Source organism: Chiloscyllium plagiosum, chromosome 33 (genome assembly GCF_004010195.1).
Source record: "Chiloscyllium plagiosum isolate BGI_BamShark_2017 chromosome 33, ASM401019v2, whole genome shotgun sequence".
NCBI lineage: Eukaryota > Metazoa > Chordata > Chondrichthyes > Orectolobiformes > Hemiscylliidae > Chiloscyllium > Chiloscyllium plagiosum.
This window is the reverse complement of record NC_057742.1, coordinates 18,005,627-18,014,741: the sequence shown is the minus strand read 5'-3', so window position 1 is coordinate 18,014,741 and position 9,115 is coordinate 18,005,627. Positions and strand designations below refer to the sequence as shown.

The window sequence follows — 9,115 nt, the reverse complement described above, 5'->3', positions numbered from 1 at the left end:
ATACTCTATTTGATTTGTTCGGAACATGCAATATAGTGGGATTTAACCCATCTGGACTTCCCTGCTCTATTCCCCTGTCATTACCTTTCCACTACATGATATGTCACCAGAGACAAAAAAACTGCAGATGCTAGAATCCAAAATAGACAGGCAGGAGGCTGGAAGAACACAGCAAGCCAGGCAGCATCAGGAGGTGGAGAAGTTGATGTTTCCGGTGTAACCCTTCCTCAGGGCTGGGGATGGGTAACACCCGAAACACCGACTTCTCCACCTCCTGACGCTGCCTGGCTTGCTGCATTCCAAACATTGTGCAGAGCTCCACTTTGGTCTCATTGAAAAAAGGTGCTTTCTACCGCCAACACTTCCACGGGGCTCTGCCATCACTGACTGTCTACTGCTTGGCATTTTGTACACGTTTGGTAAAGTTTCCTTCTCCTGAGATTGACTTCCTCCTCTCACAGACTCAGACCCCTGACAGCCCTATCAGCTAACACCAGGTTAACAACTCAGAGCAGAAATCAAACTTTGGACTCTTCCTGCTTTCTTCAACTCTGCTCCACACTTCAGTCTCCAGTGATGCTGTTCACATTAGTATTTCACAAAATGCATGTTTCCACATGCTATAAAATATCCATGTAAAACTACTACGTGCAACAATGGCAGCATGTAATTTTACTGAAATTACCAATCTTCACTCACTTTATCTAATAACTTCTGAAGGATAATCCAGAATCCTTTACATTCGAAAAAAAATTATCCAAGACAGTTTTATGGGACATTGTTTATATAATTTGCTCTTTAGCCACAAATGTGAAACAAAATAAAAGTTGCACTTGATATATTGGTGAGGTGACATCATTACAAATTGAGAAAAACCTTCGGGAAAGGATTACTGCTGTAACCTTATCCCAAAGTGTCGGAGTTCTGGCTCCACTATTAATAACTGATCCACTCCAGTGGAGTGGAGGCTACGAAACGATCAGCCAGGATCTTGTTGAATGGCAGAGCAGGCTCTAAGGGCCAAACGGCCTACTCTGCTCCTGGTTTTTATGTTCCTTTGAGATGTTGCAGTGAGGTCAATGGGCTCATAAATTTTAAATCCAAGGCTTCACAACACCCTGTTACCCGAGCACTGTAAACAAGGCTTCTTTGCAACACTAACTGGGTGAAAATTCACTGTAATGACTTCAGTTATGTGTGGTATGCCTCTCCACCTTCTGATGAGTAGAGCAAGGCGCTCAAACTCCACTTCAACTGACCAGAAAGTGCCCAAGGAAATTCAGGTGAGGGTAGGGCAGGACTGAAGACAATGTTATTGTGTCTCTGCCAGGTTAGCAGTTAATTTTCCATTTACCATTCCACCCTGACGTATTCTTCATTTAACTACATTTATTTATGGCTTTTGTGTGAAATGGGATAATGTTAGTCACTTTCCTCAAAGTGTAAATGGCGTAGAAAGTATGCCATTTCAGTAATATCTGATTCCTTTTTTAAAGAAAATATTAATGATCCCAGTTCTTTATATTTGAGCTCTGCAAAGTCTCCAGACGTCTGGCAGCCTTTAACGTGTGACATTTTTGTTGTGTTGGCAGACTTATTTCCAGGGTTAAAAAAAACCTTTTGCGGTGTCGCTCAGCAGCAGTCCTGATGCACCAATAACAAAAAGAAATGTACTCAAGAGTCAATCTTCAACCACATGGCAATTGTAGTTTACAAAGCACAACACTCTACTAATGATAGCACATTTTACATCAACAGCCATCTTTGTATCATCTAAAACAAGTCGTGTTTCAAGAAAAAAATGCTGCATTTATATAGCACCTTCTTTGACCTTTGGATGCTCCAAAGTGAGCTTCATCCAATGGTGTACTTTTCGATTATAGTCGCAAGCTGAAATAGATGGGAACCACTTCACTATTCTGCGCCCACAATAATTTACATTCACACTGCTTCTCCCTTTTAATTTGGTACTCGGTGTGGATATTAATTAGAAATGAGCCGACATTTTGTTCAACACAAAGTGCTCTCCTGCTCATTCGTGACTGCTGACCTCAAAATGTTCTGGCGTTTCACTAAAATAAGGATGGGCAAGTGCCTCATGGGTGGATACCCTTTGATCCGGATTGAAGTGAAGGCATTTCTGAAAGATAAGAGAATTGATATGTCCCATGTGCGAAAGTAAAGCAAAAAAAATGGTGAAAATCAGCAGAACAGTGACAAAGGCTAAACATTAAAAAACACTTTTCTCCTGTAAGTGATGTAGAAAATATTTCAGTAACAGAAGCAATGCAACTTTACAGAAACAAAACACAGCAGATACTGGTGATCGGAAATAAAAACAGGAAGTGTTGGGCAAACACAGCATGTCTGGCACCACCTGTGGAGAAACACATTTCAAATCTAAAATGATTTTCCAGAGTGTCAAAGTTCGAAAGGAAACAAATATCAAGCCTGAAATGGGAACTCTGCTTCTCTCTCCACAGAGGCTGACGGTCCTGAGTTTATTCAGCACTTCTTGTTTTCATTTCAATAAAACATAATACTGTTTGGAATCAGTGGAGCTGAATGATAGGGAAGGTTTACCAATTGTCTGTAATGACTGCAAAGGAAATTACTCTTGAATAGTAACCACTGTTGCAGAGACAATCACAGTCACTAATTTCTGCGCAGCAAACACACACAAACTGAGATAAATGATAAGCTAATTTGTTCTGGTGCTGGTGAGTGGGGGCTAAGTATTGGTCAGGACACCAGCCTTGCTTCAATTAGTGCCTTGGGACCGAAAGGCAAGTTTAGCAAAGACACCCTCCCTCACTAGCTGGTGTGGGAACTGAACTCATGCTACACATAAGAACCAGGAGCAGGAGTAGGCCGTCTGGCCCTTCGAACATGCTCCGCCATGGACTGATCTTTCATGGACTCACCTCCACTTACTCACCCTCTCACCATCACCCTTAATTCCTTTACTATTCAAAACATTATCTTGCTTAGCTTTAAAAACAGTCAACGAGGTAGCATCAACTACTTCATTGGACAGTAGTGAAGTACAGATCCACAACCCTTTGGGTGAAGACGTTCCTCCTCAATTCAGTCTAAATCTGCACTCTCTAATTTTGAGGCTGTGCCCTCTTGTTCTAGTTTCACCTGCCAGTGGAAACAACCTCCCTGCTTCTATCTTATTTATTCCCTTCATAACTTTATATGCTTTTATAAGATTCCCCTCATTCTTCTAAATTCCAATGAATATAATCTCAGTCTACTCAGCCTCCCCTCATAAGGCAACACTCTCAATTCCAGAGTCAACCTAATGAACCTCCTCTGCATCCCCCTCTGGTGTCAATATGTTCTTTCTCAATTAAGGAGACTAAAACTACACGCAGTACTCCAGGTGTGGCCGCACCAGCACCCTGTACAGCTGCAAAATAATCTCCCTGCTTTTAAACTCAATCTCTTTAGCAATGAAGGACAAAATTCCATTTGCCTTTCTCATTATCTGTCGCACCTACAGACCAACCTTCTGTGATTCATGTACAAGGACACCCAAGTCCCCCTGCACAGCAGCATGCTGCAATTTTTACCGTTAAAATAAGAGTCCTTTTTACTGTTATTCCTATAGAAATGGATGACTTCACATTTACTCACATCGTATTCCATCTGCCAGACCATTGTCCACTCACGTAAACTATCTATATCCCTCTGCAAACTTTCAGAGTCTCCTGCGCACTTTGCTCTACCACTCAGTGTCATCAGCAAACTTTGACACACTACACGTGGTCCCCAACTCCAAATCATCTATGTAAATTGTGAATGATTGCGGTTCCAATACTGATCCCTGAGGCACACCACTAGTCACTGACTGCCAACCAGAATAGCACTCATTTATCCCCACTCTTTGATTGCTGTTAGTTAAACAATCCTCTATCCATACTAATACAACGCTGTGCATCTTTAACTTACGCAGCAACCTTTTGTGCAGCACCTTTTCGAAGGCCTTTTGGAAATCCAGATAAACCACATCTGCTGGGTCCCCATTGTTCACCACATATAGGCATGATTCTACATTACAGACCATTGACCAGTCTACTGAGCACAAAGACCCCCCCACAACCTCCACCCCCCCTCCCCCCAGTGACCTATAATGACAACTTATGATGCTGCCTCACCTTTCGGGTCTCAACCTGCACAGGTCACCTCGAAAAAAAGCAGGCCACAAAGTTAGCTTATATCCTTATGGTTTAACCCAACCAGAATTCTGTGTTTTTCCCCTCCATAAGATACTTTACAATCAATCTGTAGAGAGAGATGTTATTGGAAATTCAACCCAAGTCCTCCGGGTTCAGAGGCAGAGAAACTACCACTGCACCATAAGAGACCAAGGAAATTTGGGGCTTTTTGCTTTGCAGACATATGAAACAACTGGGTTTGAAATAACTTGACCTCTGATTACACTCCTTTGTGTGATTAAAATTTAAATTTCTTCCTGGCATTTGCAACATTCCTAAGCACTTTTTGTTGCTTCAGAACAACTTTTGGGAACATAATTATGATATAACTATGAAATTATACATTCATTATATTTGCCTCCAACGCGATGCATTCACCAAAGTTTGAGAGCTAAAATGTCGGCAAAAGGATCAGCAGAGGTACTAAACATTTGACTTCTGGCAGAAAATTCTGGAATCGCGGTGGGTGCTGAGGAGTTGATGAGTTGCTTCCCTTTCGGATTTGTTTTGCCTGGCTTCCTGGGTAGCTATACTTGGGAGCCAGAGGGAAATCTGCCCCAATTGTGTTTTGAAGTACTGGATTCGCATTTTCTAACATTTTTTGGGGGGGTAATTTAGTTTTAATGGCTTTTGCTTAGGGAGTTAAAATGAAAACTAAAATGTTACAGTGCATTGTTCCCTCTGCACAAGAGCTCTGTTCAGACTGTAGCTCAGAACGGCCCTCCAGTGGTTAAACTGGATACTGCAATATCCCACCACCCTGACAAAAGCCTGGTGACTCGACCATTTTATGCTGTTTTATTCTGGACTAGTACTGCCTCAAAAAAAAAATCTTCTTCCTCTTCTCCACCACAATTTGACCCTATTATACTCTGGAATTCAGACAGATGCTGAGAGAAGCTGAACATTAATCTCCTAAACATTATGTTGTCTCTACTTCCGTTAAAATCTCTTCAATAAGCTGAATACAGGAAAGGTTGGGGGGGGAAGGCGGGGAGGGGTGTGGCAAGAGAATGTTCAAAGTGTGACTGATCTGAAAATTGCTATGTGACATATATAACGCAAAAACATTTCATAGCACTCCAAAGAGAGGGGAGGAGAAAGTGAAATAGATCGAAGAAATGGAGACAGTTCAGGAGTTAAATAATCAACAGAACAGAGAAAGTCAATAAAAAAGGTTTCACATGAAAATAAATGTATTGGTCATACTGGAGCCCTATTATCAATTACACAAGGCAATCACCACGTGCATCACTGTGAGGATCACTGTGTGTATGTGAGTGAATGTTTATATGTGTGTAAATGAATATTTAAGTGTGAATGTGTACGTGAGTATGCATATGTGTGCATATGAATGTGTGAGTATGTATGCACGTAAGTGTGTATGACTGTGTGTCTGTGCATATGTGATTATGCGTGCATGAGTGTGTCTGACTTTGTGTGCGTATATGATTGAGGAGGGGTCAGTGAATAGAAATGAGGCATACACAGTAAAACTAGAAAGAAATTTACATCCAACTATTTGTTGAAGCCCAGCTGCTCTCCTACATTATGCCCCCAATAAAGTTAAGGTCATCCAAAACTCTGTTGCTCATTTCCAAATTCCCCTATTCGCCCTGTGCTCAGTGGACTAGACCAGGACCCAATCAAGCAACATCTCAGTTTTAAAATTCTCCTCCTTATTTTGAAACTCCCCTGTGACATCATTCTTATCTCTGATATCTGTTACAAGTTCACACCCCTCAGAAATATCTGCACTCATACAGTCATAGAGTCATAGAGATGTACAGCATGGAAACAGACCCTTCGGTCCAACCCGTCCATGCCGACCAGATATCCCAACCCAATCTAGTCCCACCTGCCAGCTCCCAACGCATATCCCTCCAAACCCTTCCTATTCATATACCCATCCAAATGCCTCTTAAATGTTGTAATTGTACCAGCCTCCACCCTCTGACAGCTCATTCTATACCCATACCACCCGCTGTGTGAAAAGGTTGCCCCGTAGGTCTCTTTTATATCTTTCCCCTCTCACCCTAAATCTATGCCCTCTAGTTCCGGACTCCCCAACCCCAGGGAAAAAACTTTACCTATTTACCCTATCCATGCCCCTCATAATTTTGTAAATCTCTATAAGGTCACCCCTCAGCCTCTGACTGTGCCATCAGTTGTCTAGGTCTCAGCTTCTAGAATTTCCATCTCTGGATACTCATTTATAGTTAGCTCTTTGACTAAGCCTTTAGTCACCTGAGCTAAGATCTCCACAAGACTTAGCCTTTATTTTTTATATCATTGTTTTATATCATTCCTGCAGAACACCTATTTTATCTGGAAGGGTCAAATGACCTACTCCTGGTCTGATGTCAATGTCTAATAGGCAGCCAGGTAAGTACAGTTACTGTTGTTCAAACAGAACACAAAGATATCAGATAGGCAAACTCACAAGTAGTAAGTCTTTCCCCAATGAGTCAATCTGAGGCAGTAAATCTTCAATTGGCTTTCGAGGCTTGGCCGTAAAGGAGCTGTAGGGCAATGGAGCATCTGTAGGCCACTCCTCTTCATCAGGAAGACCGAGGGTACTGTAAAGATAAGGTTATTCCAAATGCAGTAGCTCATTAAACACTGAAGACATTTTAATGTGGTTAGTGAACGATCACTTTCAACTCAAATAATCCTGCATAGTTTTCCCTGTGAGCTCACCATCTGATTCTATTTTGACTGCTTTGATTGCCTCTCATGCAGTGTATTTCACACCTTAATTCCTGCTGCATGAATATAGTTTTCTTGGTGTCCATTTTGCCTCTTATGTCAATTGATTTGTACCCATGCTCCTTTGTCCTGATGCTTTCACAAGTTGGAACAGGTTCTCCCTACCTACTTTGTTCAGATCTCTCATGATGTGGAAGAGCCAGTGCTGGACGGGGGTGGAAAAAGTTAAAAATCACACAACACCAGGTTATAGTCCAACAGGATTATCTGGAAGCACTAGCTTTCGGACCATACGACACAGAATTTATAGCAAAAGATTACAGTGTCATGCAGCAGAAACTTCAGAGTGAACAAACAATTTGGACGATAGCCTGGCATTGTGTGATTTTTAAATCAGACTTCTCACGCTCTTCAATATCTCTATTATATCTTCTCTGAACATCGTTCTCCAAGGAAAGCAGTCCAAACTTTATTTAAATTACATCTTTACTGTCAGTTGATATAAGCATCAGTGGATTCACCTGTTTCATATTTGGTCTCAACGGAATTTCTTGTCATTTGTGGTGCAGGGTTACTATTTGGGGACTGGAGTGGTTAAAGTACCCATTCCTGGCTCAGGCTTTTCTTATATTTGCTTATGGAATGAGTACCACCAATAAGGGGACTATTGATTTTGCATTTCTAATTGCCCCAGAGAAGGTGGTGGTTGATGGGATGTGGTTGCTGTTGATTAGCACTTATTATCCATCTCTAATTGCCCTTGAGAAGGAGGTAGTGAACTGCCTTCTTGTATCACTGCAGCCCTTGAGGTGGGCAGTTACTCACCGGATTTTGACTCAGCAACAAGTGAAGGCATGGCAATATGTTTCCAAGTCAGGTTTGGAGGGATCATGGGGGTGGTGGCGTTCCAGTATATCTGCTGCCCTTGCCCTTCTAGGTGACAGAGGTCATGGCTTTGGCAAATGCTGTCGAAGGGGCTGTGGAGAGTTACTGCTGTAGATGTGTGTTGGTTAACTTTTCACGTAATAGATGAGGCCATACACCAAGTTGCTTCATTCTAAACTGGGTCAAGTTCCAGACAGTTGGGGAGTGTTCCACTAAACCGCTGACAGAGGTATAGTTAGTAAGTTTGCAAATGAAACCAAAATTGGAGGTGTAGTGGACAGCGAAGGTAGTGGACAGCGAAGGTTACCTCAGATTGCAACAGGATTTTGACCAGATGGGGCAATGAGCTGAGAAGTGGCAGATGGAGTTTAATTCAGATAAATGCGAGGCGCTGCATTTGGGAAAGTAAATCTTAGCAGGACTTATACACTTAATGGTAAGGTCGTTGGGAGTGTTGCTGAACAAAGAGACCTTGGAGTGCAGTTCATAGTTCCTTGAAAGTAGAGTCGCAGGTAGATAAGATAGTGAAGAAGGCGTTTGGTATGCTTTCCTTTATTGGTCAGAGTATTGAGTACAGGAGTTGGGAGGTTATGTTGCGGCTGTGCAGGACATTGGTTAGGCCACTGTTGGAATATTGCGTGCAATTCTGGTCTCCTTCCTATCGGAAAGATGTTGTGAAACTTGAAAGGGCTCAGAAAAGATTTTTAAGGATGTCGCCAGGGTTGGAGGATTTGAACTATTGGGAGAGGTTGAATAGGCCAGGGCGGCTTTCCCTGGAGCATTGGAGGCTGAGGGGTGACCTTATAGAGGTTTATAAAGTCATGCGCGGCACGGCCAGGATAAACAGACAAAGTCTTTTCCCTGGGGTGGGTGAGTCTGGAACTAGCATCATTTTAGGGTGAGAGGGGAAAGATATAAAAGAGACCTAAGGGGTAACTTTTTCACACAGAGGGTGGTACATTTATGGAATGAGCTGCTAAAGGAAGTGGTGGAGGCTGGTACAATTGCAACATTTAAAAGGCATTGGATGGGTGTATGAAGAGTTTAGAGGGATATGGATCGGGTTCTGGCAGGTGGGACTAGCCTGGGTTGGGCTGAAGGGTCTGTTTACGTGCTGTACATCTCTAAGACTCTATAACTGACTTTAGGAAACCAAGAGATGTGTAGTTTAACACAGAACTCTCAGCCTCTGAGCTCCTCACGAGGACACTGCATTTACGTAGCTGGTAGTTGAGATTCTAGTATGTAAACATACAATTTAGAAAGGTTGTAAGAAGAAACTGTGAGTCTGACCTCAG

General features: G+C 42.3%; 1 protein-coding gene across 1 annotated transcript in view; it reads right to left on the bottom strand.

Annotated features, from left to right (window-relative positions):
• Positions 1-271: 271 nt before the first annotated feature.
• LOC122539902 (cyclin-dependent kinase 6-like) overlaps positions 272-9,115 on the bottom strand; it is a 28,162-nt gene continuing 19,318 nt past the window's right edge. The window contains exons 6-7 of the mRNA XM_043675058.1: positions 6,667-6,802; positions 272-2,140 (exon numbers count right to left, since the gene is read on the bottom strand). Of these exons, the coding sequence (XP_043530993.1) occupies positions 2,033-2,140; positions 6,667-6,802 (244 nt within the window). The 3' untranslated portion in view covers positions 272-2,032. The remainder of the gene's footprint in view (positions 2,141-6,666; positions 6,803-9,115) is intronic.